We start from the raw sequence: 21,015 nt of genomic DNA on the forward strand, positions 1-21,015 counted from the left end.
TACATCCACCACTCCCACCTTCTCCTGGTATGCGAACTGCATAGGGTTGAGGGTGTGACGGACCTGAGGCCACAGGTGGTGAAGCAGCAACCGCTCCATGGTCTTCATCACATGCGACGTCAGAGCGACAGGCCGGAAGTCATTCATCTCACTAGGATGTGATACCTTTGGGACTGGGGAGATGCAAGATGTTTTCCAAAGCCTCGGGACTCTGCCCTGTTCCAGGCTCAGGTTGAAGATGCGCTGTGGAGGACTCCCCAGCTCCAGCGCACAGGCCTTCAGCAGTCGTGGCGATACTCCATCTGGACCCACTGCTTTGCTGGCACAAAGTCTCCTCAGCTCTCTGCTCACCTGCGCTGCTGTAATTGTGGGTTGGGTTGCTAATAAGTAGCAGATAGATAATAAGTAACAGAGGCAGCATAAAGTATAAAAACACAATAGAAATATAAAGTGTAATTGTGCAGGTAGGTGTGTGATGGACAAGTCAAATACAGTTGTGTGAGGTCGATAGAATGAGGTGAATCACAGTTATAAACTCCAGTCAGTTATTTAGGAGTCTAATGGCTTTGGGAAAGAAAGAGTTCTTTAGCCTGGAAGTCCTGCATTTCATACTTTAGTACCTCCTGCCTGTTCGTGTTGGGGGTGGGTGGGGTCCCGAGGTGGGTGGGGTCCCGAGGTGGGTGGGGTCCCTGAGGATCGAAGCAAGTCTCGTGCAGACTCTGCAGTTGTATAGGCTGGTCCAGATCTAACTTTGCAACTTTTAGTGCAATGCAATGCAATAATTGAATTATTAGATCTGGACCACCCTGTAGATGCTCTGCAGAGAGGGCAGTGGGGTCCTGGTGATCTTCTCAACAGTCTTTACCACTCTCTGCAGGCGTTTGCGGTCCATAGCAGTAGTGCTGCCATACCACACGGTGATGCAGCTTGTCAAGATGCTCTCAACAATGCAGCTGTAAAAGTTGCCGAGGATCTTAGTCGACATACCAAACTTCCTCAGCCTCCTCAGAAAGGACCACCGCTGCTGGGCCCTCTTGACCAGCTGTGTGATGTTAAGTGTCCAAGTGAGGTCCTCACTGATGTAGATGCCCAGGTATTTAAGGCTGCTAACCCTCTCCACTTCAAGCCCTCGGATGAACAATGGCTGGTGAGGTCTCCTCTCCTTCCTCATGTCCACTATCATCTCCTTTGTCTTGTCTGTATTGAGGGTGAGGTTGTTGTCCTCACACCATGAAACGAGACTGTCCACCTTCCACCTGTAGGCCTCCTCATCCCCACCAGCGATGCACTCTATCACTGCGCTGTCATCTGCAAACTTTAGGATGATGTTATCTTTATGAGAGGCGACACAATCCTGGGTGAACAGGGTGTAGAGGATGGGGCTGAGGACGCTTCACTGTGGGGTGCCTACGTTTGTGATAATGGTGACTGAAGTCCTGTTATCAGTCCTAACAGACTGGGGCCTGCCAGTCAGAAAGTCTAGGAGCCAGTCACAGAGGGTGGGGTGCAGGCCAAGTTCAGACAGTTTTATGGGGGATAACCATGTTAAAGGCAGAGCTGTAGTCAACAAAAAGCATCCTGATGTAGGAGTCCTTGTTATCCAGATGGGAGAGGGAATAATGTAGTGCGGCTGCAACGGCATCTGAGGTGGACCTGTTGTGTCGGTAGCCATACTGCAGGGGGTCCAGAGTGTCCGGTATGCTGCTCTGAATGTGGGCTAGTTTGCTATGCTTTGGCACACAAGTCCTTTGCTTAAGAGTCAGTTGCCAGACACTCCTAAACTTTAGTTCACAGGCAAAGTGACATCTGGAGATGTCTCCACAATGCACCATCTGAACATGTGATCAGAGAACAAAGTGCCATGACTCAAAGACGGGCAAAACTTGCACTAATGCAACTTGCACCTAAGAGACTAATGGCAAAACATCAACTCCATCCCATAAAACCCATCTCAAACACTAGATCTGAGTTCATTGTATGCTACTTGCTTTCCACCCGGCCATAACCACCTGGCTGCAACAGAGGCTTGAGTGGTCCCTTTTACTCTGAAGAGGCAACTTGGCACTGGACTGGAAGAGTGGAAGACCATCTGTTTTGGAATTAAACAAGAGTCCCGCAAGTCCAAACCTTACTAAAGTAAAGCAAGGTGCACGAGCAAGAGATATGTCATACATAAAGCCATGCGTTTGTCTTGCTAACGACGGGAATTGACTGATCATTGACTACCCAGCAGACAAATTATATGCTGGCAGAAAGAGGACCACAGTGTGCAAAACTTTTAGGAAAGCTGCTGCACTGATCACAACCAGATAGTGCAGCCAGTAAAGGAGGGGAGGAGCTCCTGAACAAAGGAAGAACAAGCATGCTGAGCATCCTGCCACATGTCCCGGGGACAACCAACCCGGAAAGACTGGGACAAAGCATAGTCTACACCTGGAGTCAACAAGGAGCCAAACCATAAGAACACGGACAGCTAATGTGTTCTGATTATTTATATCACTGCAGCTGAAAACTAACGACCTTTGTGAATGATACATTTGTAGCTGTTAAAGGTTACTCTTTCTATATTGAGTGGAAGACTCTAGACAAGTTTGTTACAGAGGAGCAGTGTGTGTGTGCGTGTGCGTGTGTGTGTAACACACAATGGACTAGCTGTGAGCAAGTCAATAGTACCATCATGGTGGAGATGCTAGAAACAACTAGTTAAAGAACTTATTTATCTTGACCACATCGATTAAAAGATCAGAATTCATAAGTTATGTGCCTTTTACTATAGGAGAGAGAAAAAGTTCAGCTAAGCTTTCATAACCTCTATATCTACTGTATATAAATATATCTAAACTTGTGCTACTCCTCTAAGGCAGGTTCAAATCTAAGCAATGGAGATCTCAGGATTCATGTTTGCAGTGGACTATCTATTGGAATGTATTTTGCAATGCATGTAGCAATAAAATGCATGGTATTTGTCATTCCAACAGATACATCACAAACATTTGTAGTAATAAAATGCATTGCATTTGACATTCTAACAGATGGTGCATCACAAACATTAGTAATAAATGCACTGCATTTGTCATTCTACTAACAGGCAGCACAAACATTTGTGGTAATAAAATGCATTGCATTTGACATTCTAACAGATGGTGCATCACAAATATTTGTAGTAAGAAAATGCACTGCATTCATCATTCCAACAGGTGGCATATCAAACATTTGTAGTAGTAAAATGCCTTGCATGCGGCATTCTAACAGATGGTGCATCACAAATATTTGTAGTAACAAAACACATTGCATTTGTCACTCCAACAGGTGGCACATCAAACATTTGCATTAACCAAAGGTATTGCAGTTGATATTCTAACATATGGTGCATCACAAACATTTGTAGTAACAAAATGCCTTGCATTTGTCACTCCAACAGGAGGCGCATCAAACATTTGTAGTAATAAAATTCATTGCATTTGATATTCAGACCAATGGTATATCACAAATATTTGTAGTAACAAAATGAATTGCATTTGTCACTCCAACAGGTGGCACATCAAACATTTTCATTAACAAAAGGTATTGCATTTGATATTCTAACATATGGTGCATCACAAACATTTGTGGCAACAAAATGCCTTGCATTTGACACTCCAACAGGAGGCACATCAAACATTTTAGTAATAAAATTCATTGCATTTGACATTCAGACCGATGGTGTATCACAAATATTTGCAATAATAAATTGCATTGCATGTGTCACTCCAACAGGTGACACCTCAAACATCTGTAGTAACTAAATGCATTGCATTTGACATTCTGACAGATGGTGCATCACAAACATTTTTAGTAACAAAATGCATTGCCTTTGTAACTCCAATAGGTGGCACATCAAACATTTGTAGTAATAAAATGCATTGCATTTGACTTTCTAACAGATGGTGCATTACAAACATTAGTGCTGCTTTTATAAATCCATTCCACGTAGCATATAACAGAGACATACCACTCAGATGGACACATAAATACACACACACATCCTTTTATTAAGGCAGATATGTAATTCCTTTTATCCATCTTTTAGTATACTTATTTTATGAAAATTGTATGATCTGGTTTATTGCAGCAAGTGTGTTTAATAATTTGTTGAAAAATAGTCTCTCTCTAGGTTCGGATCACTAACAGGGAAAGGTACTTAATATGGACATTCGCTGACCAACTTATGAACTTTCTTCAAAAATTGTACAGATCTCTACTTGACTGTGATGTTCCAGCTAGAAGGTGACTTAGAGACCCCTCACACCCACCTACAGGGGATATTCCACCCCTAAGCTTTCATTTAATGCTTTTCCGTTTGCTTAGAGTGTCACCGTTCCTTTAAAGTGGGGGTGTAGAAAGATCAGGTCATTTGTTGGACCAGATGCACTGTTGTTCTGCTGTTTCACTCTTTTTTTGCTGTTTTTGTTCTTCTTCTTTTCAGGACTTTCCATGTCAAAATGACACAACAAATGCAAAACCTGCATCTCTCGAATCCGAGGAAGAGCAGCGGGCCAGCCTCTCCCAGCGCGGCCAAGCGACTCTACCGCAACCTCTCGGAGAAGTTGAAGGGTAGCCACTCGTCCTTTGATGAAGCCTACTTCTTTGGGCGCTCGGATCGTTTGCGGAAGGCGTCTGTGGTGAGCTGCGCTAGCGTTTCAGCGGGGAAGGAGGGAAGTCATTTAGAATGACAGGCGCAGTAAATTAAATGAGAGCAGAGATGAAGTGAGATCATGAGGAGCCCATAAAGAAACCATCCATCACCGGGGAAGCAGTATAGGGATGAGTATTTCCATTTGCTCACTGACACTTGTCAGATACAATGGCTCCTGACTAAATGATGGGAGGTATTCAGTGTGCAGGACTACAATCAGCAGTCACAAAGCCAACTTATTCTTTCATTTCATGCTCCATCTCAACTGCTGAGAAAGAGGGAGTTCGGATTTTTTTTTAGTAGCTATTGTTATACGGCAGATTTTATGTAAAAATCAGCGTGTAAATGACAGCAGGCAAAATGAGACCAGTTCTATGGTGGGGTCCTTTCAGGCCTGAGCAGGCGGCCAAAAGAGAACCCTGAGGAAGCGATTTCTGAATATCTTGAGCTGGCAGAGGTGATTGTATATAATCACAATACAGTCTGGGCCTGCCATCTCCACGTAGCACCGCAAAACGATGTTTGATATGTATTCACGGTTTAAAAAGGATAATCAAGCATGAGCCTGTCGCAGCGAGACCCCCCCCAACTTCATTTTCTTACACTCTTCACACACTTCCGAACAGAAACCAGACGCTGCAGCTCCTTTATTTAAAGTAATGGCCATCTTTCTTCCATTTTTTTTTAACAAGTCTGAAATCAATTCCTGTCCTTTTCTATTCTTCCTCAGTCCTCATTAGCTTGACAGCTTTTTGAAAGGTCGCACCCTCTGGCCTGCGGAGAAAAAGCACCTCCTCTGTTTCAATTACAGACCTATTAGATGGGAGACTTGTCACAGCACACCCATGAGTGGAGTGGGCCTGTCACTCCCGGGCTGAGTGACGTGAAGCAGATCAGCCCACCCCTACTCCATTGTTACTGGGTCACAATGGTAACTGCCAACAAAACAAGACGGATATATAACTCCTAAATCAGCGGCCTCTTACACTCTTTAACGCACTCGTGTAGATGATGGAGCAACAAGCTGCCATGGTCAGGAGTGTTGTCTTATAGACTTATGGGTAGCTTCAGCTTTGTATCCTTGTTAGATACTTTTACTACATCCACAACACGCTCCATCTTGGGGATTGTCGGAGGGGACAGCAGAAAACCAGATCAAGATCTCTGGACTGGGGGTGTGTGCAGAGTCAAAGCTGGTCATGGCCTTCTCTACGTTCCTATCATCTGCCGCAGTGATTTTCTTTGCTCTTGTCAGCTGTTGTTTTTGCCATGTACCCAGAAGAACAACCCTCTGTTGTCATTGGCACTTACCCAGAAGAACAACCCTCTGTTGTGTCTGCCATTGACCCTGCAGTTTAAGTAACTTCCTCCCTTCCCACAGGGCCAGCCTAATTTTAATTACAAATAAATTAAATAATTAAGACTGCTACTATGTACTGCGACTAATTATAATTTCACAATTTACACTCACCGGCCACTTTATTAGGTACACCTTGCTAGTGTCGTGTTGGACCCTCTTTCGCCTAGCTGGAGAAAAATCACTGAGTATGTCACACTACACGACTGCTTATCAGGGATGCACGCCGTGACTTTCTCTGACTCACTAATATTATGTAAATGAAGGATGAAAATCGTGGGAAAAATTGCCTGCAGTGCTGCTGGGAAATTTATCCTTAACTTTGTGAACAAGTCTGCTGCTCCTACCACCTTTAGTAAGCTTTGTAGTCTTTTCCAGATGGCCTAGAGGAGGACATATAACTGAGCCGTTATTATACACTCACCGGCCACTTTATTAGGTACACCTTGCTGGTATCAGGTTAGACCCCTTTTGGCTTCAGAACTGCCGTAATTCTTCCTGGCGTTGATTCAACAAGGTGCTGGAAACATTCCTCAGGGATTGTGGTCCAAATTGACATGATAACATCACGCAGTGGCTGCAGGTATGTCAGCTGCACATCCATGATGTGAATCTCCCATTCCCAATCTGCTGGATTGAGATCTGGTGACTGTGGAGGCCACTTGAGTCCAGTGAGCACATTGTCATGTTCAAGAAACCAGTTTGAGATGATCTGAGCTTTGTGACATAGCGTGTTATCCTGCTGGAAGGAGCCATCAGAAGATGAGTGCACTGCGGTCTTAATGGTCAGCAGCAATACTCGGGTAGGCTGTGGCATTTAAATGATGCTCAGTTGGTACTAAGGGGCATAAAGTGTGCCAAGACAATATCCCCCAAACCATTATGCCACCATCACCAGCCTGAACCATTGATACAAGGCTGGATAGATCCATGCTTCATGTTGTGGATGCCAAATTCTGAACCTACCATCCAAGTGTCGCAGCAGAAATCGAGACTCGTCACACCAGGCAACGTTTTTCCAGTCTTCTGTTGTCCAATTTTGGTGCGCCTGTGTGAATTGTAGCCTCAGTTGCCTGTTCTTAGTTGACAGGAGTGGCACCCGGTGTGGTCTCCTGCTGCTGTAGCCCAACTGCTTTAAGGTTCGACATGTTGTGTGTTCAGAGCTGTTCTTCTGCACACCTTGGTTGTAATGAGTGCTTATTTGAGTTACTGTTGCCTTTCTATCATATGAATTGTGAATTTCCCCTTGGGATTAATAAAGTATCTATCTATCTATCTATCTATCTATCTATCTATCTATCTATCTATCTATCTATCTATCTATCTATCTATCTATCTGTCTGTCTGTCTGTCTGTCTGTCTGTCTGTCTGTCTGTCTGTCTGTCTGTCTGTCTGTCTGTCTGTCTGTCTGTCTGTCTATCAGCTTGAACCAGTCTGGCCATTTTCCTCTGACCTCTGACATCAACAAGCCCCAGAGAACTGCCACTCACTGGATATTTTCCTATTTTCAGACCATTCTCTAGTTGTGGGTGAAAATCCCAGTAGATCAGCAGTTTCTGAAATACTCAGAGCAGCCCGTCTGGCACCAACAACCAGGCCTCATTCAAAGTCACTTCAGTCCCCTTTCTTTCCCATTCTGATGCTCAGTTTGAACTTCAGCAGGTCGTCTTGTCAATGTCTTTGAGATGCTGCCATGCGATTGGCTGATTAGACATTTGCATTAACAAGCAGTTCAACAGGTGTACCTAATAAAGTGGCCACTGAGTGCATAATACATGATGCCAGTATAGCTATATTATTCCATACCTTTCCAGATTTGTCAAATGTCTGTGCATTCATCTGCAGAGGGTGTGCACTGCAGCTCGACCGGCCCACCGGTAAACCTTCCGCCAATGTCTGCACCCATTGTCCCACCTCCTATGGGCTGTTCTGCTTGGCCACACCTCTCACTTCCATCACTTTGCAGTCATCTGAGGCTTCTTGGAGATCTTTGGTTCCACTGCACAGAAGGAGTCTTGACTGTTACTCAGAGTTGGGTTTTTGAGCTTTCTAGGTATCTTTTTTAAAGGCTTTTCCAATTGTAGTGTTTCTGTATTTTTTAACGTTTGACTTAAAAACAAAGTTTTTAAACAAAAGTGATTTCCCTCCACACTAGCATATTTACATCATTTACAGAAGCAACCTCATCCACACTAAAATGCTATGATGTAGACGTTTTCCTACCTTGGCATGCATACATCAACAGAAAAAAATCCTTGAAAGGATGACAACGCCGCTGGCCACAGGATAGCAGTGACTAGTAAACTATTTATGGACAATAATACACTGATATGAGTAGGGTTCACTAAGGGAAGGGGTACATAATAAGCATGAACAAATCAGAGCGCGACTAGAGGCCCCATTTTCAAAACTCTATGTTTTCACCCATCCACATTGCAATGCCAAGGCGGCGTTTTCAGAAATGTATGCTTCAGGATTGTGTTTTCAAAAGTCTCAGTTTATAAGGGTTAACAAAATGCCGGGGAGGTCTGATCAAAAGGTGAAAACAGGGACTAATGCCTGCGTGTTTAAAATGAAAACGTAATAGTGCAGACATAGCACCCAAGTTCTTGCATAATGATTTTGCTTATATTAATACAGACTAGCAAAATACCCGTGCTTCGCAGCGGAGAAGTAGTGTGTTAAAGAGGTTATGTAAACATATATATACATATACATATATACATATATACACATATACACATATACACATATCTACATATACATATATATACATATCTACATATACACATATCTACATATACATATATATACATATACAAATTTACACATCTACATATATATATATACATATGTACATATATATACTGTACATATAAATATATACATATCTACATATATATACACATATATATATACATATGCACACATATATATATATATTTATATATATATATATATACATACATTCACATATATATATCAAAATATCAAAATACCCGCGCTTTACAGCAGAGAAGTAGTGTGTTAAAGAGGTTATGTAAACATATATATACATATACATATATACACATATCTACATATACATATATATACATATATATATATATATACACATATCAACATATATATATATACATATATATACACATATCAACATATATATACACATACATATACACATATACATAAACACACACATATACATCCATCCATCCATCCATCCATCCTCTTCATATATACATATACACATACATACATAGTGCGTTGTAACACGGGCTGTGATTGTTACATGGGAGGGAGACGACAAATCACAGTTTCCCGCTTTCTAATCGGGCCTGTGATTGGTGCTTTGACTGATGCCCAGATCCCACAGTATCTCCACTTAGGAGAGGCGTTAGGCAAGTGTAATTGAATAGCGGTGCTGCAAGTTTAGCTTTACACCTGTTTTTAAGGCTTATTGACTGAAAGGGGCTTTCATGAAAAAACTTAGGGCTTTGCTACAGGATACACACAGACACACATACATACACATATATATATATATATACATATCTACATATATATATATATATATATATATATATATATATATATATATATATATATATATATATATATACATATCTACATATCTATATATATATATATACAGTGGTGTGAAAACTATTTGCCCCCCTTCCTGATTTCTTATTCTTTTGCATGTTTGTCACACAAAATGTTTCTGATCATCAAACACATTTAACCATTAGTCAAATATAACACAAGTAAACACAAAATGCAGTTTTTAAATGATGGTTTTTATTATTTAGGGAGAAAAAAAATCCAAACCTACATGGCCCTGTGTGAAAAAGTAATTGCCCCCCTTGTTAAAAAATAACCTAACTGTGGTGTATCACACCTGAGTTCAATTTCCGTAGCCACCCCCAGGCCTGATTACTGCCACACCTGTTTCAATCAAGAAATCACTTAAATAGGAGCTGCCTGACACAGAGAAGTAGACCAAAAGCACCTCAAAAGCTAGACATCATGCCAAGATCCAAAGAAATTCAGGAACAAATGAGAACAGAAGTAATTGAGATCTATCAGTCTGGTAAAGGTTATAAAGCCATTTCTAAAGCTTTGGGACTCCAGCGAACCACAATGAGTGCCATTATCCACAAATGGCAAAAACGTGGAACAGTGGTGAACCTTCCCAGGAGTGGCCGGCCGACCAAAATTACCCCAAGAGCGCAGAGACGACTCATCCGAGAGGTCACAAAAGACCCCAGGACAACGTCTAAAGAACTGCAGGCCTCACTTGCCTCAATTAAGGTCAGTGTTCACGACTCCACCATAAGAAAGAGACTGGGCAAAAACGGCCTGCATGGCAGATTTCCAAGACGCAAACCACTGTTAAGCAAAAAGAACATTAGGGCTCGTCTCAATTTGGCTAAGAAACATCTCAATGATTGCCAAGACTTTTGGGAAAATACCTTGTGGACTGATGAGTCAAAAGTTGAACTTTTTGGAAGGCAAATGTCCCGTTACATCTGGCGTAAAAGGAACACAGCATTTCAGAAAAAGAACATCATACCAACAGTAAAATATGGTGGTGGTAGTGTGATGGTCTGGGGTTGTTTTGCTGCTTCAGGACCTGGAAGGCTTGCTGTGATAGATGGAACCATGAATTCTACTGTCTACCAAAAAATCCTGAAGGAGAATGTCCGGTCATCTGTTCGTCAACTCAAGCTGAAGCGATCTTGGGTGCTGCAACAGGACAATGACCCAAAACACACCAGCAAATCCACCTCTGAATGGCTGAAGAAAAACAAAATGAAGACTTTGGAGTGGCCTAGTCAAAGTCCTGACCTGAATCCAATTGAGATGCTATGGCATGACCTTAAAAAGGCGGTTCATGCTAGAAAAACCCTCAAATAAAGCTAAATTACAACAATTTTGCAAAGATGAGTGGGCCAAAATTCCTCCAGAGCGCTGTAAAAGACTCATTGCAAGTTATCGCAAACGCTTGATTGCAGTTATTGCTGCTAAGGGTGGCCCAACCAGTTATTAGGTTCAGGGGGCAATTACTTTTTCACACAGGGCCATGTAGATTTGGATTTTTTTTTTCTCCCTAAATAATAAAAACCACCATTTACAAAAACTGCGTTTTGTGTTTACTTGTGTTATATTTGACTAATGGTTAAATGTGTTTGATGATCAGAAATATTTTGTGTGACAAACATGCAAAAGAATAAGAAATCAGGAAGGGGGCAAATAGTTTTTCACACCACTGTATATATCTACATATCTATATATATATATATATATATATATATATATATATATATATATACATATCTACATATCTATATATATACATATCTACATATCTATATATATACACATATCTACATATATACATATATATATATCTACATATCTATATATCTACATATAAGTAGACTAAGTCCGTATGATCAAGGGGGGAGGGTGTATCGTTAAATTAAAGTGCATATGTCCTTCTTAAGTTGGCATATGCTGGGTTTATGTCCCATACGATACACCCCCCCCCCTTTGATCATACGGACTTAGTCACCTCCACCCACCCCCCACTGAATGTGTTGCTATATATTGCCTTTGATTCTTGTAAGTCTAAGCATTATCCTCTGATGAAGACCCCTGACAGGGGTTGAAAGCTCAGGAATAAAACTATTTAATGATACGTGATTCGTTTTTTCTCCCTTTGTGGATCTCCAACTGCAAATATATATATATATATATATATATATATATATATATATATATATATATATATATATATATATATATATATATATAGCTGATTACCCAGTCGATTCGCTCACTGAGTGCAACAGAAAAAAATAAAATGTAAAATGTAGTATGTATAAAATAAGTTTGTTAATTGCCAAATTTATTTTTCCACAAATAAAGAGCACTTACAATAACATAGAAATCAATATAAACAACATTAACATCATTATCATATGAGAATATAAAGTAATATATAAGAAGCACATTGCATATAAATATAAATTATTAAACAGTAAAATCTTCTTCTATAATTTGCTACCGTGGCTATTCGTTTGTCTGTCCAGGATTTTAAATCACCTGTAGCTCGCAAACCATTTCACTTATTGACTTGAAATTTGGTACACATATACTACGTCACATCTACCATTCGCTTTCGGGGTGATGATTTTATTACTCTTTTTATCTTTATTTTATTGTAGAATCAACTCACAGCTACGCACACCAGTGCGGCCATGGTGGATGCGTACGGGTGCCGTTTTCATTCCCTTCCACCTTCGCTATTCATTCTTGAGGCAGATTGAAGACTTAAGTGCCAGCTTAACTGAAAAATTAAAGAGAACATACTAAGTTATCGCAACACAAAAACTAACTTAATCAGTTTTAACGGGAAAAGATGCCGACGAAAGAAGAGAAGCAGCGGGACGCTAAGGTGAAGAGCTGCTCATTAAGCAGCAAGCGCATCAACCTCTGAGCAAACGAATGGTAAACGTACAGAGAAAGAGGATAAATAACATGAATGCTCATGTCAAGTGTATTCACTCCACGTTATCGTGCAGTGCGCTGTTACTGGTATTTTGATAAAAGAATTTGAACAACATATAAGAAGCGTATAAATTATTAAACAGTAAAACATTAACATTTAAGAAGTAAAGATACATTGAGTACTACTGCAGTGCTTTCAGGTATAGTACATTTTTTGTTTGCCCATTACATGCATAAATGTATACAGTTTGCATTTACCTTTTCAATAAAAGGCGAGCTTTTAAGCCTGAGAAATCACCCCATAAATGCACACGTTTAATTGCACATGTGTTAATATGTATGCTTACACAGTATTAAAAGACAGTCAAAAATTAACGTCATTTACCTTCGTTCCCGCGTTTGACTCGTGCTGTAAATCTCTTCCTTGTTTTTAGTTCACGTGATTACGTAGGAGGCGTGATGACGCGATACGTGACTCCGCCTCCTCCATTAGAGTATATGGACAAAAAACAGGTTCCAGTTATGACCATTACGCGTAGAATTTCGAAATGAAACCTGCCTAACTTTTGTAAGTAAGCTGTAAGGAATGAGCCTGCCAAATTTCAGCCTTCCACCTACACGGGAAGTTGGAGAATTAGTGATGAGTCAGTCAGTCAGTGAGTGAGTGAGTCAGTCAGTGAGGGCTTTGCCTTTTATTAGTATAGATTACTGTTTCATCATAGGCGCTTGCATTTTGGACTACATCTTCATTTTCTTATATTTAGCATCTTGACAGAACAGCATAGTGGCTCATAGGTTAGTGCTGCCACCTTACCACTCAAGGAGATGCAATTGAAATACCAACCTGGCCCAGTGTTTATTAATTGCACTGAAAATCACGCTAAGATAAGAATTTGTCCCACCTCAGAGTAGGACATGAGAAGAATTTAGGAAGCATCCTACACCCAACCCCAGCTAGGAGTGAGAGTTCATGTTTGAGAATGAAGGACGTCAAGACTTCACGACACCCTGAGCTGCAAACTGGAAGATATGACATTTTGTAGTTTTCTGATACTAAAGCTAAGTTTTGAAAGTCGCTAAAGTCTTACTGTCTACCACACTACTTGCTAGCTTATTCCAAGTGTCTATCGTTCTTTGTGTAAAGAACATCTTCCTAATGTTTGTGCAAAATTTACCTTTAACAAGTTTCCAACTGTGTCCCCATGCTCTTGATTTACTCACTTTAAAGTCACCATCTTGATCCACTAGACTCATTCCCTTCATCATTTTAAACCCTTCACTCAGGTCTCCTCCTGCAGCTCTTTTAATCTTCCTTTATAACTCAACCCCTGTAGCCCTGGAATCAGCCTAGTCACAATTCTCTGGACCTTTTCTAGTGCTGCTATGTCCTTTTTGTAGCCTGGAGACCAAAACTGCACACAGGAATCCAGATGAGGCCTCAGCAATGTGTGTTATAAAGCTTGAGCAGAGCCTCCTTGGACTTGTACTCCACACATCAAGGCGCTATATAAGCGGACATTCTGTTAGCCTTCTGAACACCGTCTGGAAGTCGATTGCTTAGAGTCTGCTACGACTCCTAAATCCTTCTCATAAGGTGGATTCTCGGATTTTCCGGCCGCCCATTGTGTATTCAAACCTAACGTTGCACTGCAAATATAATAATAATAATAATTGGTAGGAGTAGAAGAAGAAAAAAATTCAGACGTGCACATCAGTAGGCTTTGCGCCCTAGGAACCAAGTTATCCTATAACATTTCAGTAATTATTTACCGGTCTAATGCTGATCTTTATGATCATAAAACAGGTCATTACGTTAGCAATTGACAAGAAGAATTCCTAATGAATTGCAGAATTACGGTATTTGAGGGTTCCTCTAGAGTGCCCCTTTCTCTTGCTCGATTTGGTTCAAAAACTAATCAGTACATCGTTATCTCGAAACAGGGTAAAGTTTCGGGTTTCGTATTTTTACATTCAGGCATTTTAGCTCCTCAAGAAACTGTGACATACAGACAGACGCACACCCATCATCAAGATATCAATGTTTTTTCGGTATCAGGGAACCGTAAAATGTTGAGATCCATCGAATACCGGAGATCGAAATGTTTGACGAATCTAAAGCTTTCGCTCCTCCCGCATAGACGATAGGTTATGGAGGGGGGGAGGGCACAAAGCAAAAAATGAAAAACATAAGATAGGATATTGAGCTAAGGGGCACGTAATTGTTACTAATTCACTATAACATCAAGAATATCGTAACACGCACCGAGATGGAAAGTCCAAGACATGCACACCAAATAAGAGTTAAGCCTGAAATTGAACACATTTATTTAGTAATGAATGCTTTTCCACACCCCTGCTCAGGATAAAGAGGGTTTAGGAAATGGATGGATGGGTGATTGACGGCCATATTTTCAGATTAATTACTGATACTATACTTGTGCTGTTTCTGAAACCGCGTTTACTCATCCATTGTCCCAATTGCCTTCCAGAGTTGCATGCTATGCCAGTCTCCATGATCTCCACCACCTCCCTTTATCTTCTGTGAGGTTCTGCTTGTTCAATGCCCCAGGAGTCTCTGCCTGCCTTCGTGAATCTTCTCGGTCTTGTCAAATGTAACATGAATGCTCCAGAGGTTTGGGGAATGCAGAGCTCAGGGTCCCTGTGTGACATTTCACTGTCAATCACCCATCCAGACCCACTTATCTTCAGGGAAATAAGCCCACTACTACAATACAGTCTGCGATGGATTGGTGCCATGTCCAGGGTTTGTTCCTGGCTTGCATCTTGTGCTTAGCTGAGAGGGGGCTCCAGCGGACCCCTGCGACTCATTTCAGGACTAAGCTGGTTAGGAAATGACTGACTACAATACGGTTTGCACCTATGACCCCATGTGTGTTGATACTGCAATATCACGTTCAATTCACATACAGTAAGTGTTCTCATCCACACTTGGGGCAATGATCTTGATTTGTAAGAATACTGCTTGTTTTAATATTCCCTCACATGGAGTGGCCAGGTAAGGTATGAGTCTTCGTACTGTGTCACGCCATTCAAAGTTTAGTGCAACCTTCGAGAAATAGTTGGCTACAACATACCCAAATTATCACTATTTCCCAGTGGCCAACATGTTCTTCTCTCGTGTTGATGAGCTATCATGTAACTTGCAACATTTGTTGCTACTATTATTCCATGTCAGTCAAATCAATACATTTATACTTTCTTGTATAAAAAGTATTGGGAGAGCATTGTAATTGTCCAAAAATTCGACTTCGAGATTTTAATGAATGTCGACAGTTTAGACCTCCCTTAGTCCGAAAATATCATTTTTGGAATTATGTCTGTGTGTGTGTGTGCGTGTGTGTGTAAACACTAAACTTGAGTACACTTTCACTTAGCTCAACCAAATTTTGCATACAAGTATTAGGTACAAAACGTAGATTTCTATCAACTTTTGGGCTATTTCTGCTAACCCGAAGTGGTACTTTTTTATTCATGCAGCTGCAGAGTCCGATTTATTCAACTTTACTTTTATAATACTTCTTCAATATATTATTAATTTGATTTGATTTGTTATTGATGGTTCTTTAATGTACATAATATAAAAATATAATCATTGTCTTGCGGTTTACTCCTCAAATATCCATCTCCATATCTGAGTATACGAGAAAGTCTAGGGGAGACCACTCCGGATTTTTATGAATTCATTGTTGTCCACCATTTCAAAAAACAATTCCACCTTTCCAGGGTTATGCATGCCCATTTCTGCCTGCATGCCATCTTCTGGCAGCCCCTAACGAGTTAAGACAGCTAAAGAGCTCTTCTAAATTCTGGTGAAGTCAGGGCCAGTTTATACTTCACACTCAGAACGCTTAAGCACATGCATCATGGCTGCCACACGTTCACAGCATTGTATTGATGCGTCCTCTGAGCATGTTGTCAGAAATTAATGTGACGCTTGCTTGAGCTGTAGTACCAGCGAAAATATACAATACAATTTATTTTTGTATAGCTCAAAATCACACAAGAAGTGCCGCAATGGGCTTTAACAGGCACTGCCTCTTGACAGCCCCCCAGCCTTGACTCTCTAAGAAGACAAGGAAAAACTCCCAAAAAAAATCCTTGTAGAGAAAAAAATGGAGGAAACCTTGGGAAAGGCAGTTCAATGAGCGAGACCCCTTTCCAGGCAGGTTGGGCGTGCAGTGGGTGTCAAAAAGAAGGGGGTCAATACAATACAATACACAGAACAGAGCACAAGTAATCATCAATACAATATAAAAATAATATTACAAGTATGGAGCAGAATTTAACAGTAGATGCTATCCCATAATATGATTTGGATTTGTTTAGAGTCCTGGAGACCTCAGCCATCAAGCTGCCTCCCCCATTTGGCCATTCCATAGCTGTGCCAGCCAATCCGATGAAAGGACCTCTCTACCCGATGATTCCTGCTATCCTCCATTAGAGATGACTTTACCTTAGGCAGGCAAACAATTTGGCATGTGGGCCGTGGCACCAAGTGCAACATTTGAGTACTGAGAAGAGAAACAGAATAGGTGAGGGTTAGTATCCCATTATAACTGTCATGTTACTTATGTTTTAGTGCTAATGACTAACAACAGAGATGCAGTCTGTACAGTTAATCAGCAGCTCTAGTCGGGGTGTGCTAAACTGAAGTAGTGAGTCTTCAGCCGGGATTTGAAAGCTGAGACTGAAGGGGCATCTCTTATAGTAGCAGGCAGACCTGGGGGGCGTGTGTGTTCAAGTTTTGCTACATGCGTCGTTGTTTAATATCAACATGTGACAGCAAGCCGTGTTGCAGCTCCAACAGGATCGATGTGTGTGCTTCGATGTTTGATGAATGGTTCCATGTGGTAAAGCACATCATCAAACTCAAATGCTGACATGTGAATGCACTTTTCTTCATCCATGTCCCACATAGACAATACAACCATCGCATATTCCGCATCATAATGACGCAACACATTTAAAGGTCTCACATGCCATCTTCTGTATTGCTGTTGTACAGTAATCAGTATCAAAATGCAAAGAATTTTTATTTTTAACATCTTTGTCCTCAACTCCCAACACAGAGAAACCAGATGTTGTTTTCTCACCGAGATGATTTCTCTCACTGCCACTTGGTGGAATCCTCCAGATTTACTTACAGTACGTCATCAGGAATAAACAGTACCCTGTGTGCGTAGCAGCAGTGACTTCAAGTGCACTTGTCATTGCTTAGCATCAAGTATATCCCCAGCCTTAGGAGGAGTTACCTAAAATAGGAAAAGGAATAAAATGCTTTCACTTCTACAACCAAGAGTAGGACCAAATTTGCCTCACTTGGAGATTAAATTCGTTAGAACCATTTTCTTACTCCGAGACGGGCACAGGTCTGACCATAGGCTTCAAACTCAGGGTGCGGAGTCCATGAATTGCACTGCATTGCTACCCATCATCAAAACAATAAAAATACATATAATTAGAAATCCAAAATATGTAATACCGTATAGACTCACATATAAGTCAGGTCTTGGAACCTGAAAAATCGATTATAAAATCAGACCCCGACTTATACGCCTGTTCAAAAATACTTACTTACTTACTTATGCCCTCCTCCCCTTCCGGGGTATGGGCCGCTAAGGGTAGATCTCCAGAGGTTTCTGTCCTGAGCCATTCTTTCTAGTTGACTCCAGGTGTAGCCCATCCTTGTGATGTCTGCCTCGACGTCGCGTCGCCAGGTGTTTCTTGGATGGCCTCTCTTCCGCTTTCCTTGGGGGTTCCATCTGAGAGCCTGTCTGGTGATGCTGGTTTGTGGTTTGCGTAGGGTGTGCCCTATCCATCCCCATCTTCTCTTCCAGATTTCTGCTTCTACTGAATGTTGGCAGGTCCTTTGCCATAGATTAGTGTTACTGATGGTGTCTGGCCAGCGAATGTGGAGGATCTTTCTGAGACAGGTGTTGATGAAAGTCTGGATTCTTCAAAAATGCAACACTTAATTATTTTTTTTTACATCTTCTTGCCTCCTCCAATATAACATCAGTTTCTCAGACACATCGAATTTTGTTGCAGCAGCACAGTTACCAATTTCTTTCACTACTTCAACGTCTTTTAATTTAAAACCAGCTTCACATTTTCTTCTGATCGAATGCTCCATCGTAGATAAGGGATGCTCTAACGATAAAGGTGTATGAGGGTGTGAGATACAAAAAATACAAATCAGTGCAAACGTCGCTTCAGAATAGTTCAGGTATTACCGTGTGGTCATGTAGGCACAATACATAGAAAAAAAAAATGGTAGTGTGCTCGGTGGTTACTCTCTCAGGCGGGCGTTAGCATATCATAATCTCTTGGACCAATAGCGTGAGTTTTCCACATTCGACTTATACGACCGACATTATAAAATACCAGAAATTATTAAAATCAAGCCTTGACTTATCCACAGGAGAACTCATCCACGAGTATATATGGTAAGCATGTAAAATAATAATAATAATAAGCAATAATAAGCAAATTGAGAAAGTAATCGATAACCCATTCCTAACATTTTGTGCCTCAGTTACCTTTGTTTTTTCATAATCCATATAAACATTTTGTTGCTTTTCCTTTCCATTTGCGTATAGTTTATTATTCCTTTCTTCTGTCAGCACCACAATGGTGAAATTTTACTAAGCTCTTATTTTTCCCCCCTTTCTTTCTTATAATTGGTAATCATTGTGCCTGTACATCACGACTCAGGATGAGTCAATTTGCTCATCGTACTAATTGGGCAATCAAGCAAAGTGCAGACAATGAGCACACATCACAACTCAATAAGGTAGCGCACCAAATCAGTTAATGACAAAGACATGAAAACATCATTTTCCTTCGACAAATACCCTACGTACAGTATGCGCAACCAAAAACAAATCTGCATTACCCGTTGCTTCTTTCCGGCCAAGCACAAGAATTCAAAAAAGGTGAAACAATTACCTGTGGGAAGGAAAGCGAAGGAGGAGGGAAGTGACATTTCTTCATGCTGGCGTCGTAGAGTCAGTTTTGACTCAGATTGTCTGTCGTCCAAGTGAACCACGGCTTGATGAGCTAATCTTGGGGTGGGGGAAGAAGTTCCATGCACTGCATTAATGCATGTAAATTAGTTAATTATGCAAGATGTATCAACAATCAGATACAAATAAGTGAATCATACGGTACGCATTACAGCTACGCACATGCCATCTCATTCAGTTGACAGCCATAATCAACAAAAGACACGGGAGGCCAGGGTTGGGAGACTAATGGAGCTTTCTCTTTCAATATTAGTCCAAATTAATTAATTATATTTATTAAAATGTATTTATAGACAATGGGCGGCACGGTGGCGCAGTGGTAGCGCTGCTGCCTCGCAGTTAGGAGACCTGGGTTCGCTTCCCGGGTCCTCCCTGGGTGGAGTTTGCATGTTCTCCTCGTGTCTGCGTGGGTTTCCTCCGGGTGCTCCGGTTTCCTCCCACAGTCCAAAGACATGCAGGTTAGGTGGATTGGCGATTCTAAATTGGCCCTAGTGTGTGCTTGGTGTGTGGGTGTGTTTGTGTGTGTCTTGCGGTGGGTTGGCACCCTGCCCAGGATTGGTCCCTGCCTTGTGCCCTGTGTTGGCTGGAATTGGCTCCAGCAGACCCCCGTGACCCTGTGTTCAGATTCAGCGGGTTAGAAAATGGATGGATGGATGGATATTTATAGACAATGGCTCTGAGGCTAGGGATTTGCACTGGTTGCAGGTTGCCGGTTCAAATCCCGTAAATGCCAAAAGTGACTCTGCTTCATTGGGCCCTTGAGCAGGCCCTTAACCTGCGATTGCTCCGTCCTGGGTACAACGTTAATCTGCATCCAGCCATGCAAGTAGGCCCTCCAACCTGCAGGGAAAAACCTGGGGGTTGGTTGCAGAATTGGCATAAAAAAACTTCACACTGGTTCCATCCCATCTAAACTTGTGTGGTGCTGAGGTGTCACCCGCTGCATGGCTACACTTGGGTACCAATCTGGGATCCTGAGTTGGTTCGTCATGTGGTGGGTGCGGCAATGTTCTGCATCAGTGTGTGCTCCTAACCTCTCTCTCTCTCTCTATAGACCACATTTAAGGCCATAGAAGTGGTTTCCAAAGTGCTGTACACAAAAATAGATAAATAAAATCAAAGATCGATAGATAAAAAAATAATAAAAAAGTAGTAAATAAAACGGGCGGCACGTGGCGCAGTGGGTAGCGCTGCTGCCTCACAGTAAGGAGACCCGGGTTTGCTTCCCGGGTCCTCCATGCGTGGAGTTTGCATGTTCTCCCCGTGTCTGCGTGGGTTTCCTCCCACAGTCCAAAGACATGCAGGTTAGGTGCATTGGCGAATCTAAACTGTCCCTAGTGTGTGTGTGCGCCCTGCGGTGGGCTGGCACCCTGCCCGGGGTTTGTTTCCTGCCTTGCGCCCTGTGTTGGCTGGGATTGGCT

General features: G+C 41.6%; 1 protein-coding gene across 1 annotated transcript in view; it reads left to right on the forward strand.

Annotated features, from left to right (window-relative positions):
- The window catches only part of ankfn1 (ankyrin repeat and fibronectin type III domain containing 1), a 514,783-nt gene that overhangs the window by 319,197 nt on the left and 174,571 nt on the right, over positions 1 to 21,015 (forward strand). Inside the window, exon 5 of the mRNA XM_028818514.2 lies at positions 4,466 to 4,661. Within this exon, the coding sequence (XP_028674347.2) occupies positions 4,466 to 4,661 (196 nt within the window). The remainder of the gene's footprint in view (positions 1 to 4,465; positions 4,662 to 21,015) is intronic.

This window comes from Erpetoichthys calabaricus, chromosome 14 (genome assembly GCF_900747795.2).
Source record: "Erpetoichthys calabaricus chromosome 14, fErpCal1.3, whole genome shotgun sequence".
Classification (NCBI taxonomy): Eukaryota; Metazoa; Chordata; class Cladistia; order Polypteriformes; family Polypteridae; genus Erpetoichthys; species Erpetoichthys calabaricus.